This window comes from Numenius arquata, chromosome Z, assembly GCF_964106895.1.
Source record: "Numenius arquata chromosome Z, bNumArq3.hap1.1, whole genome shotgun sequence".
NCBI lineage: Eukaryota > Metazoa > Chordata > Aves > Charadriiformes > Scolopacidae > Numenius > Numenius arquata.
In genome coordinates this window covers 45,684,635-45,702,862 of record NC_133616.1, presented here as the reverse complement: position 1 = coordinate 45,702,862, position 18,228 = coordinate 45,684,635, and the positions used below count along the sequence as shown (strand labels likewise).

The 18,228-nt window shown below is 35.4% G+C and overlaps 1 protein-coding gene across 1 annotated transcript in view; it reads left to right on the top strand.

Annotated features, from left to right (window-relative positions):
* Window positions 1-342: 342 nt before the first annotated feature.
* FANCC (FA complementation group C) overlaps window positions 343-18,228 on the top strand; it is a 65,899-nt gene continuing 48,013 nt past the window's right edge. Inside the window, exons 1-3 of the mRNA XM_074166466.1 lie at window positions 343-513; window positions 2,123-2,207; window positions 7,805-7,899. Coding sequence (XP_074022567.1) covers window positions 349-513; window positions 2,123-2,207; window positions 7,805-7,899 — 345 coding nt within the window. The 5' untranslated portion in view covers window positions 343-348. The remainder of the gene's footprint in view (window positions 514-2,122; window positions 2,208-7,804; window positions 7,900-18,228) is intronic.

The following is an 18,228-nucleotide window of genomic DNA, read 5'->3' as shown; positions in this document are numbered from 1 at the left end:
CATGCAAAGCAATCTAAATAAATGCACACTCATTATTCTAATATTCTTTGAGTGAAATATTGGTGATCACAAATTCAAATAACAAAAGCCTGAAACACAGCTGAGTGGTATTTTAAAGTAATAATAAGGTAATTTACGGATTACTCTGCCCCTTTTCCTACTTTGTTACAACGGTGTTACAATTTTACCCTCTGAGATGTAAATGCAAAGACACCTCTTGCATCCCCCTTCACATGTGAACATAACAAAAGTTAGCATGTATCCTTCTTCCCGTCTTCATTTTTGGTTTGAAGCCAGTGTTCAGTGCTGCCTGATGGGGAGTTACAATCATTTTTTCAGGATTGTGGAATGGCCCAGGACCCTTCGGTGCCCAAACTGGACTTTGAATATTGGTTGGATAAAGCTATTAAATGGGGTCAAGCCACCACGCAGGAGTCACAGACGGATGTGTGCCTTCACTTGCCTCAGCTCCAGGAGTTTCTGCATCAGGTCTATGAAACTTTAAAACATATGGTAAGTGACTTTAAACGGAAGAGTGACCTGTTGTGAAGACATCCTCAGAAGTAATCTGCACCGTGTTTTGACAAAACAGAAGCTAACAGTAGCAAAGAGGTTTGTGTTATTGACCTAATGTATTGCTGGATCAAAGAGGCAAACTGGGGAAACGGTCACAGGTAATGCAAACAGGAGTGTGCTTCCTGTTTCCCTGATTTATTGTCAAAGGAGCTTTTTCTTCTTGATTGGTTGTTGTCACGTGAGATTTCCCAGCCAATGCTCTAGCCTCTTTAAAAAACTCTTTAAAATAAACAAGAATTTGATTCTGGTTGTCAGGTCATAAATTGGATTATTTAAAGGCCTTAACATGCAAAACTGTAACTGATCCTTTAAATCTTAGAGAGAGTCTGTTGACACATTAACCCCAGTGTTATGGCACACATAGTGAATTCTAGCAGCATGGTCAGATCCTTGGCAGATGCTACTGGCTGTTCTGTTTAGTAATTTAATTATTGTCTGCACTCACTAGAGTGCTTTTTTAAAAGTAAGTTTTGTTATTTATATATTTAGTTTTGTGTATCTTTTTCTGAGCTTGGCTTTTTCAGTATATGTATTCAGTATAATTAGCTTTAGAAATACTGCATTATGGCATGAGACTGACTTCTTCTGGAAGTACTTCTTATTAAATTTTCTTCTTATCTAAAGACTGCAGAGTTGATATTTTTTTCTGAACTGAATTTAATTTTTAAATAAAAGATTTCTAGGGAGTGATGTTTCTTCCTGTATTTATATATATCTTTTTCTTAAGAGGGGAAAAAATATCTACCTTAATGTTGCTACTTCAAGTAATCTGAGGCTTGGCCTGAAGTGGACCTTGTGAATACGGCCCCAGAAAGTCTAGGGCTAGCCCCAAATGTGAGACAAATGTAAGGAATTTATTGCACCAGCAGGAGATGGTTATCGTTCCTGCTACTTGCATGCTACCTCAGCACAGCACCATTTTTAAAAGCCTTCATTTATGAGATAGTAAAGCTACAAAAATGGAAAAATAAGGCTGATTACAGAGGGTTGTACATGAATTACATTGTCTGCTGCTTTTATAGTGAAGCTGCTTTCTATTTGGTTAAAAGCTAAATAGCAGTTTGTTATGGACTAGTCATTATGTAATTGAATTTAAAGAAAGCAAGCGAGAGTAACAGAAAGGTACTTAGTTTTATGCCATAGTAGGTATTCATTTCTTCAGAAACTCTGTGAGATAGTATATTAAAGCAATGACGATCAACACAAATACAGTTTGATTGTGCTTTTATTATTATGAAATCTTGGTTCCTAATGCTGTTTTCTGATTACTGGATGTGAGGCAAATGAACAAGTTTTCTACCATAATTAAGTATTAGGTGAGGAAATTACTTACTTAAGCTTTAACTTATTTGAATTATGACATTATAGCCAATTTCAGGAAATTTTGCTTTTATTACATACATGCAGGTGTTTTGCTTCCAGAGCATTTCACAGCAAAATCATTGGGATTGTAATTTACAACAATCTGTGTCATTAACAGTTCTCCTAACCTACTTTTGATGTGCAGTATATTTATTATTTTGTTTGTTTGTTTTTGTTTTAACAGGATTCAATTGTAGCAATCCAGCAGTTCCCTTTAATTGGCCAACTTCTAGGAAGACTTTGTTGGAATCCTTTTGTTATGGGATACGGTAAGAATGTGTAATGATATTTCTGCAGCCGTTTTGTAAATTTTATTCTGTAGGAATTAGAAAAATGCAACTTGTTAAAGACTTTGATTTTTTTTCCATAAAAACACAACATTCTTTTTCACGTAAGTAAAATTTTGAGATGGAAATGTTAGCCAAGTTATTTAAAAGATGTGACATTGAGAAATCTTAAATTTACTTTTAAAGCTAATTAATTTCATGGTTTAGTACAGAATCTTGATTTCGGAGCAGTGGGTTTTAAAAGCAGTGAGTGCTTATGTGCGTCTTGATTTCTGTTTTTCTTATTTTCTTGTATTAATTACATTTTTGTTAGGTTTTCAGAATGTACAGAATCTAGTGTTTCAGATTACTTTCAACAGAAGTTTCTTCCAGTTATATATCAGAATATTTTTGTGATATTTGGGTTGGTTTTTTATTAGTGTAAAACTATACTAAGTTATGATTGTGTTTGTTTTTATTGACTTTGTTCTGAATGTGCATTTTCCCCATCTTACAAACCAGTGAAAATGCATGTGGAATAAAAAGCAAAACAGTGAAGTGGTGACATAGGAAAAAAAAACTGTACAAAAACTCAAGAGCCTGTTACTGGTAGTGTATATGTGTGTAGATAAGAATAAAGAAAATAAATTCAGGACAGGAAAACTCTCGGGAGGGACGAGACACTACTTGTGCTACCTCACCAGCAGTTCCAGTACATTTTTCAGGAAATGAGAAGTTGATATGTTGATAAATGACTTGGGACCTACTCTTAAGCAGAAAGCTAATTATGACCTTCCTTGTAAGCCCCTTAAATAATCTTTTGCCAGTCTTCTGCTACTACTACAACTACAAAAGAATGGCTGCATTTTGTCTCCTCTGCTTTATACTTCCTTTTGGGGAAATACAGCAAAGGACAATTTTTGTGTTCACCTGGAAGTTCACCTATTAAGTTACGCACAGCATTAGGCTAATGTGATGATATGTCTTCTGGTTTGGCTTTATCTTCTTCTAGACAGCTCCAAGCACAAGCAGAATTAACTTGTCTGCAAAACACATGGTAAATGGATGTTATGTCGGCACTTCCTCTCTGAAAGGAAAATTTTGGAACAATCCATAGATTTAGATGTGATCACTTTTGCAGAGCAGCAAACATGGTTTTGTGGCACCTTTTGAGAAAAGCATTTTCATACTTGATAGACTTATTTTTACAATGTTTCCCTTTTTAATCATAGTTCCTGTTTTTGAGAATGCTGATAACTGTTGATGTTAACAATTACACACATGCTTTTCTTCTAAGTTTTTGTTTGGAATACACAAGTCTTTAGACCATCAGTTTTTCTGAGCTGAAAATGGATTGTGGTATATAAAGTAGCTGCTTCTGTATATTTCATCAAAATTGAAAGCCATCTATTTCTGCTCTTGACTCCTTTTCACAACAACCCCAGCAATATGTTCTTGGTTTCCTCTACTCCTTTCTCTTCTTTGGTATCCCTCAGCATTTTCTAAAGCAAGAAAAGCACTTTTCCTGCAAGTTGATCATTACCTCTGAAGACTGCAAGAGAATGGAGTTTTACTATATGGTTTTTTATGGGTCTCAAAGTTGCAAGGATGCCAATTCAGAGAACTTCACTTGCTCAAAATGTAATGCTTCACTTTAAGCATTAAAGATGAGTCAAGGAGTTTTTCTGACATCAATAGACCTGAAGATGCGTATACATTCCCACCACTTCCTCTTCTTGGAGCCACCTGAGTGCTTTTTGAACTGCTGGCATTTTAGATTCAGCAGATTTTCATTTTGTTTGGCACTACTTCTGATGACATTGTTTAAGATAATGCTGGCTATAGCAGATGCTGACTCTCAAGTGGGTTTCATGTAATTTCTCATTTGGATAAATAGCTCATTCAGACATGTGTCAGAGACCGGGCCACCCTCGCAGAAGAAGGAACTAATTTTGTTCAATTCAGTCTTTTGTACTAATGAATGGAGGAGGAAAAACATTATGCTTCTGCATCATGTCCAAACCACAATACCTATCACTTTAGATGAATGTCTGTTGGTGCTGGAGGCTGATATGGCTGACCACTTAGTGCAGGAAGCATGGTCTCTAAGGGAAAATAATCTCCTCATAAACACTCCTGAGCAGGAGGTGACCGAGTTAGCCTTATTTAGAACGCTAATGTGAAGGAAGCACGACTAAATAAAATCTCATGGCTGTACTTGTGGTCCTAAACCACAAGGGATACATGAGGAATTCAGACTTGGTAAGGAATTCCAGTGTTTTTTTCTATGGACTGGGGGATTATCTCCTCAATAGGACCCTCCTGGTTTGAGTTTTGAGCCCAAGTGTCTTGAATCCCAAACTAATACTATAAATGCCGGGGAATTTCTTGGTGACTCTTTACGTCGGTGTATGTGTGTGAGCGTGTATGCTTATGTATGCATTCATTTTCACAGAAAGTTCTGTTTTAGCTAATCAACATTTTCTGATATATTTCAATAAAACTTTACAACAAGCTCTAAAAATAATATTTGTGGCTGTAAGATTAGGGTTTTTGTATTAGTTCCTTGCATATGACAAGTAACTAATTAGTTCCCTGTTCATAACAGGGTGTTTGTAAACTAACTGTGTCATAGCATGATTGAGACCACACTGTACAATGAGAAAAGCATTGCCTTTTTTTTTTTCTTTGTTTTCTTTTTTTTCTTTTTGATGTGAGACTGGCAGGGAAGAAAGTCTGATTCATCAAAAAGGATCGGGCTTTTGTTTGTTGGTTTGTTTTAACAAAATAACTTCCAAGCTGTCTTAAATTTCCTACAGAAAATTTTCATTCCTTTAGTTGGAGTTACAATATCAGCCTAGTCCAGTAGATAGTTGGTGACCTTTTTTGGGATATAATTTCCACCTTTGAGTTATTAATTTTATTCCTCTGAATATATTAATTGGGTATTTATTTGGGTAGTGCCATAATAAGATCAGATGCCTTCATTGGTATCCTGATAATGATTTTCAGTGCATACCATGGTGGTATGTTTTCCATGGGGATCACAGTTACCAGAAAAATGGGAGGAAAAAACCCACCAGTAAGTTTTCTGTAGCTCTCTGTGCTTGGTCTTTTAATGTGATTATCTTTTCCAGCTGCGACAATTATTTTAAGATCTGTACCCGCTTATTCTTAATCTTCCCATCTTTCATGTCCAGTTCCAAAGCAGTGCTGAAAAGAAAACAGAGAACCTGAGAGTGGCCTTCAGAGCGTCACTGGGTACTTCAGCAAGAGGACTGTATGGTCCTTTTTTCTACTTTTCACAGAAATATGGGAGGCTGCTTCAGTTTTGGTTATAGCCAAAAAGTAGTTTTGACTGGGAAAATTGTGAAGCTGTACAAGTCCCTTATTTTTTGGGAACTGTTGGCGTAGCTATGACACAAATTAAATTTGCTTCACTTAGATTGAGGTTTGAATGTACCTAGCTAAGTCTGTGTAAACTCATTATACTGGCAAAGTGCACCAGTATGTCATTTTCATCAGCCTTGTTTTCATCAGCCTTGTTTTCATCATTTTAGCTTTCATCATAATGATTTACATTTCTGACAGGCAATAATATATGCAATTTACTTTATAGTATGCAGCAAATCATCATGTATAGCAAAAAGTCTTTTCATGCAGAAGTTTAATTAAGCAGTTACATGCATTTTTTTCCACTTCTTTCCTCTATTTTTTTTAGGTCAAAAGACAACCATAACTTAAATAAAATGACTTAATGGCGTACTGTAGATACACATAGTTCAAGTGTTCCTTCTTTTGACTCATTCTGTTTATCTGTATACTTTGTTTGGGTAGGCGATTTGGACTTGATTTTTCTTCTCCTCCCTGCCCTCTCTTTCTGTATAGTTCATATAATTTAAAATTTTTTCAAAAGCCAGACTTTATAAACAGACAATACTTTAGTACTAGTAATTAATAATATTTAAAATCTTTGTTTTCCAGAAACAAGTGGCTATCATTTAGTCATTTAAACAAATAAAACAGTATTTGTTTATTTTTTCCTTGCATATAATTTCATACTAGAGTTTAGGTGAAATGTTTTTTTAGGGAGATAGTTGCCTCAGTGCTGATGTCTGAATACTAGTTGGATATAATTACAAAGTATATGGATACTTTAAATTTCTGCAGAGGAGTGTGCAAGATGTCTCCTTTAACTGCAATCTTAAACAACCTAGGAAATTATTTGCCTTGTAAAAATCCATATTATAAAAGAATCCCCAAACACACAATGGCAGAATAGCCAAAATTCTAGTCTTTTAAATGTGTATGTTTGAGAAACCAGTTCTGTGCAGAAATGTTAGTCAGTGGGAGGCCAGTAATGGCCTACAGGCTTCTTGGACATTTATTGAAGAATACTGGTTTAAATCAATATTAACATCTCTGATCACCTGGTGAAAATACAGGCATTACTTATTAGAGCTTTTATTTTTTCTTCAGGCTTTGCCAACAAAGCACTTCTAAATAATACTGTTTATTGCATCTTGGATAACAAATACACAGAAAACAAAATAAATCACTTTTTGAGCTTGATACTGTCTTCTAATATATTTTCTAAAACTCATGGTATTCCCTGTTTGTATTATTTTTAAGAAGAATAATATCATTTACTAAGTGAATATGATAACAGAGCTACAATATTACATCCAGTTTTCATAATTTTTACTACAATCATGCAATTTTATTGCATGAAATAAATGCGATGAAATTCAGAAACTCTTGGTATCTGCCAAAGAATATTAAAAAAACAGTGCCTGTTGAAAACATAGTTGTGGGAAGTAATAATGAATTAAATGCCTTTTCAACTGCTTACTCCAAATAATCAATCAGTTCCACTATAATAGTATCTGTGCATCTCAGTGGTGACAGTATTGCTCAGTATAGTCGGTTTTCAGAGAAGGCAATTCATTTCCAACAGTGGGTTAGAATTAAGTAAAACCTGATCTGATCCTGAACAGAAGATTGCGATAGGATTTTTTTTCCATCAGCATTTAGCTTTTCTGCTATCTGCAGAAATGTCATTTTCCTGAATCATGGAGAAAGTTAATATATTCTTGGAGAAAACTTGATGTTTTACATTCTTGTTATGAATTATTTCCTACTTCACAAACTTAAATTATTCAGAAGTGAGTGTTCTTAATTTTGCAAACCTTGGACACGATGTAATAACTATTTTACTGCTGTTGCTCAGTGTTTATTATTAATGATGTTATTTAGATACTGAATTGAAGGTTCATTGATGATAGCTGCAAATATGTGAATGCAACACTAGGTCATGCATGTTACTTAAGACCGTTTCAATATTGTATAGATTTTGAACTATTTGATACCTTTTAAATTGCTATTGAAGGAAATGAATACACAAAAACTACATATGAATAATATTAAATGTGTGGAGTGAATCTGGTAGAATAGAAGCATTATGAGTTGAGAGCGATACTTAGGGCTTTAGTTCTGTGGACAGGTAGGGACTGTTGTGTGTAATTCTGTTTGTATTTTGATTTTTCTTTTTTTTTTTCTCTAAATGTATCCTTATTTCCTTTTTTTTTTTTTCCCTGCAGATGAAAGCCAGAAGACTCTGATGTGGTGCTTATATTGTCTATACAGCAGTGAACCACAGAACCCTGTGGAATTGAAGGCCAACAGCTGGATACGGGTAAGTGAATGAATCCTTCTCAGGGCTGCTTTGAATTAAATTGATTATTTAAAGGTGCTACATCTATAGCATAGAGACACTGTCATTTAAGAAACTGTTCCAAACACAACTTGCGATACATATTGTCTTGAAGTATATATCACTCTAATTATAACACAGTCAGTGCTAGCCTGTCATTTTAAATATTAAAAAGATGTGGCATTTTAAAGTGGGTTGTTTTGATGGCTTTTAACCGAGTTGATTCACCAAGTCTAGTAACTGAATAGTGAGCGATAACCACAAATCAGAAGGGAAGCAAGTGTTATTAAATAATAAAAAAAGAACCGTTCAATTAGGATAAAACAAATAATCTGGAGAAATGCCATAGTTTGTTTTGAAAACATCTTGTATTCGCTCTTTAATTTTATTCTTTTTTGCTTTTGTTTAATCTACTGCCTATGAAGAATTTAATTGTATCCAAACTTTCTTCAAAGGCTGTCAGAGAGGGGAGGGATAGTGCTTGTGTGTGGATTTATATTTAGTCACTTAAGGAATAATGAATCTGTAGCTTTAATCTCAAATTTAGGGCTTTGCATGGCACATCTGTTAATATTTTATATATTTCCACACTGAACTAGCAAAGCACATCAGCATGTAAATAACTTGCAGCACATTGATGCTTAATGCTTTACATCACTGAGTAGCAATTTGAGGGTGCAGTGTTGTTAATTGTATGTCCTTGCATTCACCGTGGGTCCATATCAAAATATGGTTAAAAACATTGTTAATGTATTTTTGAAAATATCTTACAGTCCTCACAATTAGTGAGAATGTAGGAGCCTGATCATTATTTATGTACGTCTGCTAAAGCTGAAGATACTTCTAGGCTTTTCTATGTAGTTAATTTATTACTCACTAGTTGACTTTGTATGTACCAGTTTATCCAGGTATGTGTGTAATACTAGGATGTACAAATTATTATAAAATAGATAAAGATAGGTAGATGTTTATGTTACTAAATAAGTGTATTTAACTGTGTACTACTCTTGATTCAGATGCAGTAATTCTCAGCGTTAAGTTCTCACAAACTTTAAGATGCCCTTGGGTGCCTGCATGTACCTATTTGGTGGATGGTACCACGCGCCATGAAATTCTCAACAACTTAATACTAGCTAAAATCACCCTTATTTTCTTCCTGTCTTTAGCCTTTTTCAAGAGGCTTTTCCTGAGATCGATATACTTGGAATTCACAATGTGGCAATGCTTGAATACCAAAGTGAAGTGATGCAAAATAAAAGTCTGCCCATTCTAATACAGTCTTGCTGGTTGGATATATTCTTCATAATGACATAGGAGATGAACAATAGCATGCACTTAGTTATCAAACAGAGCAAAATTTTTCATTTTATTTGTTATTAGCAGCAGCATATGCATTAATGATGTTAAGTAGCGAGGGAGAGTTGTACCCAATCTTCTACAGATAGCTTCCATTTCTGGGAGGGAAAAAAACAGTTGTTTTAGTCTAGATCAGTTGCCTTATCTGATTGATGTAACTGAACTGATGGTGTTGCTGATATTAGAAAAAGTATCGAGTAAACCAGAATAAATAGTTGAGGAATGGGTGAAGGTGGGACTGCTGCTCTTGGCAGCACTGCCGTCTGAAGCTGTCTTAGACTGGGACTAATACATAAGCATTTGATTCAAGTCTTGCTGTAGTCTGCAGCAACTTTTCCACCCATTCTGTGTGTATGAATCAACCTTAATAGTCATTGTGACGTGATGGGTCAAGAGTTAACCTAAAAGTGATAGGGAAGAGGGCATGGAGGATTTCAAAGCACAAACGGGTCTTACTAGCTATTTTTATCATTCAGCACTTCCCTAGTTGCCTAAAGCAGGTGTAGCATAATATGATCTGAAGTGTTATACTTTCATATTTTGATTGGAGGGAAAGAAACAGCTCTTGGAAAATTTCTAATTTAAAAAAAAAAAAGGATAGGTAAGGAAGGTTGTAAAATGCACAGCATAAGGATACAAAAGTTGAGATTAAATGAAAGAGTATTATTAAATTGTTTTTCATAGTCATTAGAATTTCTTTTCCGTTTCTTAGTATCCAGTGTGCATCATCACAAAGGTTTTTGAAGGAAAAAAAAATCCTTTTTCCTCATCAGCATTGTAATTCTTGTCACCAGCAATTGTGATATAATAAAGACTATCGTTCTTGTTCGTACAGAACCCAAGTTAAATATTTTGCTACTTTTGAAGGGTTTCTATTGCCATGTGTGATAATGATATATATTTTCAAAAAAAACCACCATACAGTAAGTCTGTTCACCCACCTAGTGCATACTTCGTTGTTTCCTCCTGAACTTGTCACAGAAAGGGATCAAGACACATTTACTATAGGATCCATAATTTGAGGTTTGCATCAGCTGTTTTCATATTGACTGGATGACCAACCTCTGCAGTGGTTTGACCTGACCTCTTGTTTGTAGTATGTCAGGAGCTCTATACAGCAGTGATATTCACTCTCTGGTGCTAAGCTGCCAAATAGACTGTGCTACACTATGGAAAAAATTGCCAAAAGTCTGAAATATATATAGTTGAAACAAATTCTTGGGGGTGGCAAGGAAGGTAGTTTTGTGGCTACACAATGAAAACGGAATTGAAATCCAGAAATTAGTTCTAAATAAAGCTCTGAAATTTGAATGCTACTTAAAAGTTTTATAGTATTGTGGAAAACATGCCCGTACTTGGAATGAAGTGATAGATTATCCAAGGTATTTAAGCTCTCGATAGGTGGTGTGGATGGAAAGGCATCCATGATCACACAGAACCGAGCTCTGTGTTGGGCCCATACACACTGACACAGGAGCCATGGGATACACATAGGAACTGCTGTTCAGCTTCTGTGGAAGCGACTTTTACAGTAGCTTTCTCCTTTGGCCCTGTAGCCGAGGGTTAATTTTGTCTCCTCAACTTAATACTTCAGCATGCACTGAGGAAGAATACTCAGTTTTTAAAAAGGTAAAGTATTTCACTGTGTAAACCAGCATGTATCAAATAAATTGGGACATTTGGGTGTGCATTTTGTTGACAATAGAAAAAAGAAAATGTAAAAAGGCAAAGCAAACCAACCAACCAGCCAACCAAAAAACCCCACCCAAACAACAAAAAAATGACGAGTGTGTAATGGAGATAAACAGTAAGCAGGTAAAGTTGTCTAATTTTAACAACAAAACCCCCACCCCTGTTTAAGATTGCTTCCTAGTTCTATGGGTTTTAAATGTGACTTACATGAGAATTTTCCTCCCAAAATGCAAAGTTATATGTGGTTGGAAAATGGTATTATTCAGTCAAGTTAGCAGTGAAAATTCTTCTTTCCCTTATTTTTATAGTTATGTACATAGACTATTAAATTACACCTTGCTTTTTGTGCATGGCAAGCCCAAAGGCACTTTGTGGCCTTTCAGTGTGTCTTGAAGTAATAGACAGGAAAGCTGATTACAAGTCTTTTGTTTTCAGCTACTAAGTTGCTTTTTCAAAGTAGCAAAAAATGTCTTTGATGCTTGCTTACTTTTTAACTTTCCTGCCATTGTCATAGAAAAGCTGTGTTGTTTTTAATGGCAAGAAGGGTAGCCATCCACTTGAACTGCATTATTAAGTTTCAGAAATCAAGATAGTGCAGGTCTGTAAGTCCTCTGAAAGAATAAAATGTGCAAAGAAATTACTTGGCATTTAATTAAAATGTGCAATGTAGACTGCAGTGTTTTTAGGATCAGATGCTGTTTAAAATGGTAGAACTTTTTTTTATGATTCTGAGTTTTAGTGTTGGAATCTAGGTTCCGTAGATCTTCTATACAAGCTGTAGGAAGCTGGCATACATGCTGCCATAGATTTCTCACTGATGGAAATCAATCATGACCTAGTGAAACTGGTCTCTAAGAAGGAACGTGATTTAGTCTCTCCAGCTGGCCTTCTCTGAGCAGAGAGATTTGGAGTTGTGCAGTAAATGTGGCTCTAACATCGGCTTCTGTGTGGTGGGGCTATAACAGCTTCCTTTCACTGCGTGTTCCTCTTGCAATCACATTGCAGCAAGTGGAGAGCTTTTCTGAAGTAGATTTCCATTTCATTGACTTGGTTGCACCTCTTCCTCTGCTCTTAATTTATAAACTGTGTTTATGAATTGTTTATGGCTTTGAAATTTGTTTCAAATAGTGCTTTTGTTGCATTGCTTTGGGAGGCCATACATACTTATGAGAGCGTTACAACCTGTCCCTTTTCAAATTGGATAAAACAGGAACAGTTAATATCCCTCTTTATTTTATTTTATTTTTTTTTTTATAATATAAGATGCATTTTTTCAATGTTCTACAAAAGAAAAAGACAGTGTATACCTAATAGCTTAAACGTAGGGGTGGAAGGCCTGTCAGTCATCATACGTGTTTTTAGAGGTGGTTTCCAGGCTTGGCCAAATTTTCCTTTCTGGAAATTTGTAGTTTTGGGTATCTGCATCCTGTGGTAGGCCACATTATATTAATGGACGCAAAAGTAACAGATGTTCTTTCCAAGAGTAATTTTTGAACTGAGGATGGTATGATGACAAAATGATGTAAATATTTTGATTCAGAAAGTTTTAATTTTTTTGTGTCAGTGAGTTTCTAGTTCCTCAACAGAACTATGTAAAAATAATGTTCCTATGAAAATAAATAAAATTATTGAGAAAAAGAAAAGCCTGTCAAACTGTCTCATCTACTAATCATTTGTGAATGTTGCTGAGCTATTTCTGCTGTAAGATCAAGGTTTTGAATTATGGTCTGCCGTCCTTGCCTCCCCTCTTGTCTTTGAGTTTAATTTCTCCATTTTCTGCTGGGCTGAACAGTGTTGGTGGAAAGTTGGTGGACACCACATTTCCAAATGTCTGCAATGGAAAGCAGAGACTGTATTATTTCCTTTGGACACTGTCAGCACTCAGTGAACAAAGTTCACCACTTGAGGGTATCTCTTCAAGAATGCAAATGGAGTCCTTTCAGGTAAATATTTCCATTTTGCCAAATATAGTGTTTGCAGTAAAACTGCAGCATTTTCTTGCTGGGATTTCTCTGCTTTTCAAGGAAGTAGGAGATATACCAGAACTTCAGTGTCATCTTGATATTTTTTGAGTAGCAAACATGCAAACGTGTTTGAAAACCATTAATCGAATATTGTACATGTTGAGTAGAACCCCTGCTTGTACAGCAATGCTCAAATGTTTCTGGAAAAAATGGTTTTGTGGGGTTTTTTTATTGTTTTGTTTTGGATGTTTTTTGTAGTTTTTAAAAATTTGAGTTATAAATCTGAAAATATAATGTCAAGGCCTTCTGTGCGGGATCTTTCCCTTTAGTATTGTTACACTTGCCTCCTGTGGAGGACACCTTAAAGGATCTGAATGTAACTCTTGTTTTCCATAAGAATGGAAGACACATACCTGTCCTCTACTTGCCAGCTTTTTGATGTACAGTGAGGTTGTATTTATTTAGATTGTTTGATGGAGTTCTATCTATTGTATTAAAGCATTTTGCAGTGGATTGATACTCCTCAAATAGACCAGATCAAAAAATTTACTGCCAATTAAGCATAGGATATTTGAGATTTTTAGTGATGTTCTCCGGATGAACTGTTTTTTCTTTATGATCGTCTTGAGTTTTTAATTAAGCTGCAGTTTTAATTGAGTTGGTTCAGTTAATGAAACACTGACCTTTCACCCCTACTTCTGAATCTGTGCCAGAATTTTCAGCAAAACGGGTTTTTAAGTCTGTGGTGAGTTACCACTGGAAGGACAGTCTCTCAGTGATGGCTCAAAATGGAAATGTTTGTGACTTACTTAGAATCACAGATTCATAGAATTGTCTAGGTTGGAAGGGACCTTTAAGATCACCTAGAAATTTCTTAAAATTTTAGGATTTAAGTGGACTTACTGTTTTTGTATGCCAGGGAAGAGTTGCTCATTGATTTACTAGGACTTTGCAAGATTATTTAGTTACTTTAGAGTAAGTCTCATACAAATTGAAATAGAAAGATTCCAAGAAAAATGTTAGAGAGTTGACACTGGTGGAACTATGGGGAAATTGTGGAGAATAGCTGAGAAAAAAAACACTGGAAAGATGTCATATTACAAAGAGGTCAGAAAGTGTGAAGGGTACGTGTGTGTGCATGCTTTCATGTATTTTGTCTTCTATTTGGAATGAATTGCCATTTTCAATAGCATTCAATAGCATTTTCAATATTTTTATCGTAACAAGGATAGTAAGGCATCACAGTAAAACATGAAGGAACTGAGAAGTATTTTTGAGAAATATAGGAATTCTCATCATATCTTAGTAAAGTATCCAACATAGCTTTTATGTGAAATGGAAGATGAAAATGGGAAGTAGACTCTATAATTCTCATTTTTTTCCCCCGTCTGTTTTATGGGAAGAATTTTATTTTGCAGGATATATAGCTCATATGTGTTTGTTAAAATGCATTATGCCAAGTATGTGAGGAAGAGTTTGGAACTGGACACAGTTGTTTGCAATACATAGTAATGCCAACTTTGTTGCATTTTATGGTAGCTGTTTACTAACTTATGAATGGTGGTGTATATTCTTACCTACCAGTAGATGACATTCTCCATTTTATATACAGGTACACATATGTATGGTATATGAATATGTACATAGCTTTCCATTTCACAGCACTCTAATACTCTTCTTCTAAGGGAAGATGAACATTTTCTTTTAATAAGAGTCTCTAGTTTGGAAGCCAGCTTCACTGCTGCTCAGGTTGTGTGGCACTATTTTGAGTTTTAGCTGAATAATGATGGTTGCCCTAGTGAGAGTTCTGTGTTAAGATTCCTGAAATTGTTGGCAGCAACTCAGGATACTCACTAATAGGAAAATTAATTTCACAGTCTTTGTGTTTCCTGTATGCACAGTGCATGCAGTTGAACTGATTTTTGTCTTTTCTTGCCCATAATTATTCCAGAAATGTGGAATAATTATACCTGTGGTTTCACTTGTTATGATAGTAAGTTTGTTTGCTGTAGGCATGAGACTGTCCCCGCAATATCGGGTACATCAAAGCATCCATTCTTTTGTTTCTGGTACCTTGCTAAGAGTAAGCCTTTTGCGGTGCATTAGCACATAAGCTGCAAAAAATTATACCAGTAAATACCAGTAGATGGCACTCTCTGTTTTAAGTGATTGCCAGTATGTACATGACACAAACATGCACTCTCACACACCGTTTTTAGAGTAGGGTAGTTTAGGTGTTGTTAGGGATTAAACTAACAGTAATAACATTACAGCCTTTCGTTGGTTCCATATGGATGTGTTTTGTTAGAAAGGCAGTATTATGCAGTAGCTTGCCTTTAATTTGTCAAATTTGTCATGAGGATGACAAATAAAGATGAGTGCTTCCTCTAAGGATGGACCAAGTTGAATTTGACTTCTGCAACCAAATTGATGGGTATAAAATAATGCTGTTACAGAGTAAGCATGAACAGGCCATTCACTGGAGTTGGTAATGAGAAATAAAAGCTGGGAATTAGCTGTTGTGCATTACACGTCCACTGAAACTGTTGTGTATTATAAAATTTTCCATTCCTAGTTAAAACTAGGAACAACTATTTAATAAGTATGCCTCATAAAAATGGGAACAAACTAAAACAGTCTACCAAGTATCCTGCTGCTAAAGGTTGCCTGTTCTGAACGCTTTTGCGAACATGCAAGAAATTCTGGATAATTACAGGCTAATGATCCCTTTTCTGATACTGTTTTGTTTATGTTTGGAGATTTTTAGATTATTCTTATAATTCATGAATGGTCAGAGCATTGAAGCACTTGGAACTTAACAATAAAATTTCTAAAATTACATTATGTGGTGCAATTATTAATTCTCATCATTCATGAAAATTTTAATCCCATTTTAAATCCCACATAGACTTATATCCTGTAGACAGGATGTGAAATGCAGATTTTGATGGCATTTGTAAGTTTCTCACACAAGTTGTAAAAGTTGCATCCAAGAAACCTGAATGTTGTATTTGACTTGTGAGTCAAGGATTAGTGAGGAAGCACACTAGCTTTCTGAATAGGTAAAGTTGCTTTTAAGATGTTTCTCAGATATAAGGGGAAAACACAAAACATGCTGCTTCTCAATTCTATGTTTAAAATTCTGTTTACATTGTTTTATTTTTTATGTGTGAAACTAAGTAGACAAGGGGGTTTTTTTGTTTTAAACTTGACCTATCTGTTTAATAACGAAGTTCACTAAACAGCAAACACGTGAATGTAATTGGCACAACTGTCAGTTTAAATTGACAGTTTTCCCATTGTTTATTTAAGCAATAAAGCATCAGAAGCGTTTATGCCACCCTAGCTTCTGGATAGTTTTCAGTCCACCATGTTGTACAAGGAAGTTTAAATATGTAATAATGGCAGTGACTATAAAATTCTGTTTTGCTCACCTAGTCACCTCTCTTGATACACAGTACGTATGCATGCTCTTAGACTAGATCTCAGGAGCACAATGAAACAGATATCTGAAGGGCAATTTATTCTAGAATGGTTTTTCAGTTACATTGTCATGGTTTAACCCCAGCTGGCAGCTAGGACCACGCAGCTGCTCGTGCAGTTCTCCCTATTTTTTGCACATGGGCATGGAGAAGATACAGAAAAAGAGAGAAAAGAAAAAAAAAAAGTGGCTTGAGATAAAGACAGTTTAATAGAACAATAACAGAAAAGGAAAATAGCAATAATAATAATGATGACACGTCTCTCTCGACACCTGGTGAATGGGTACCTTCCCAAGCAGTGATTGTGGATCTCTTCCCCTCCTCCCCCAGCCAACTCCCATTTATATACTGAGCACAACATCTAAGGTATGAAATATTTCATTGACCATTCTGTTGTTCTGTCTATGTTCTGTCTCAGCTTCTATGGGAAGCTGAAAATAGTCATTGAAAAGTATAAACATCACCTAGCAACAAACAAAACAATATGCATTACTGAAATTCCTTTAACAGCAATCACTAGGCAAAAACCCAACTCTTTCCTGGCTGAAACCGGGGCATATGTATACTAGCAAAAATTAAAAAACTGTTCTGATTGTAAATAGAATGTGTTAAATGCCAGCACCTGTATAGGACATATAACAGACTGATGTGCCATTTTGTCAAAGGCAATGGTATTAAAACCCAGAAAAGTCAGAAGGCAACTTTCCTCTTTGTAATTATTTGAGATAAATTAACTTGTGTTTTAAACCAATTTTTAGTTAACCAGCTGGCTGATTTGTTATTTCAGACATTTATGCAAAAACTATACAACCATGTTTTGTGTAAAATGAAATAGAAAAATGAGATGCTTTAGAGAACGCATAAAGAAAGTGAAAATAGTAAAACCTATAAAGCAGTTTGTAAATAAGACTGAATAACCCCCAGTCTTACAAACTTAAGAGCTGACCCACAGGTAAGAGATCACAGTGTGATCAGGAACAAATCTGGTGTAGATCTAGTTTCTGATGCCTTATATTTGTTAAGCAGCAATCTGACAATTAGAGTTTCTGTCAAAAGAAAACAAAAAAGCTTGTGTTAGTCAAAGCTAAAGCATGGTGTTGTGGTTTTGGGCAGTGGACAAAAAACAGAATAAAAATCTTCCGATTCAGAAAAGTATTACTCAAAGTGCAGAATAAAGCTGAAGAGGTGTAGATATTTTGTGACTCTTTCCTGAAGGCTGGCTGTTCTTTGTGGTACATTTGTTGGCCATGTACAAAACCAACCACAACCACTGAAGGATGGCTGGATTAAATATTTTTAAACAGAATATCTGATAATGACATGCAAGGAGAGACATTTCTGATTGGTACCAGATATTAAGCTTGCTGTGACGTCAGCGTTTAATAGTTGCTCTTAGGAAAACAGAACAAATGTTTGCAAGTTCAGCCCTGTCCATGGGGAACATTTTTGTTTCGTTGGCTGTTATTCTGGTTGGGTACAGCAGTCAGTTTCTCTTACCAGAATGCAGCAGTATGTTTTTAAAAATCAAGAAGTTCTGTGAACCTGGAAGGAAAAAAAAAATAATAAAAACTACCCAAACTCAACAGTAAAAGAATATGGTCAGAAGCCATATGGTCCAAGCCATTTTTGAAAGAAGCAGAACTTCTGAGTTAAATGAAACAAGCAAAAAATGCCTTTGCCTAAATGTAGCATACCTGTGAAGTTTATAGCAAGATAGATTGTACTGAGGAAGAATATCGTGTACATGGATGGAGTGTATTAGAAGTCTTCAGAATGCAGTTTATGCACTTAATCAAGCTTTCTGAACCATCCTTATG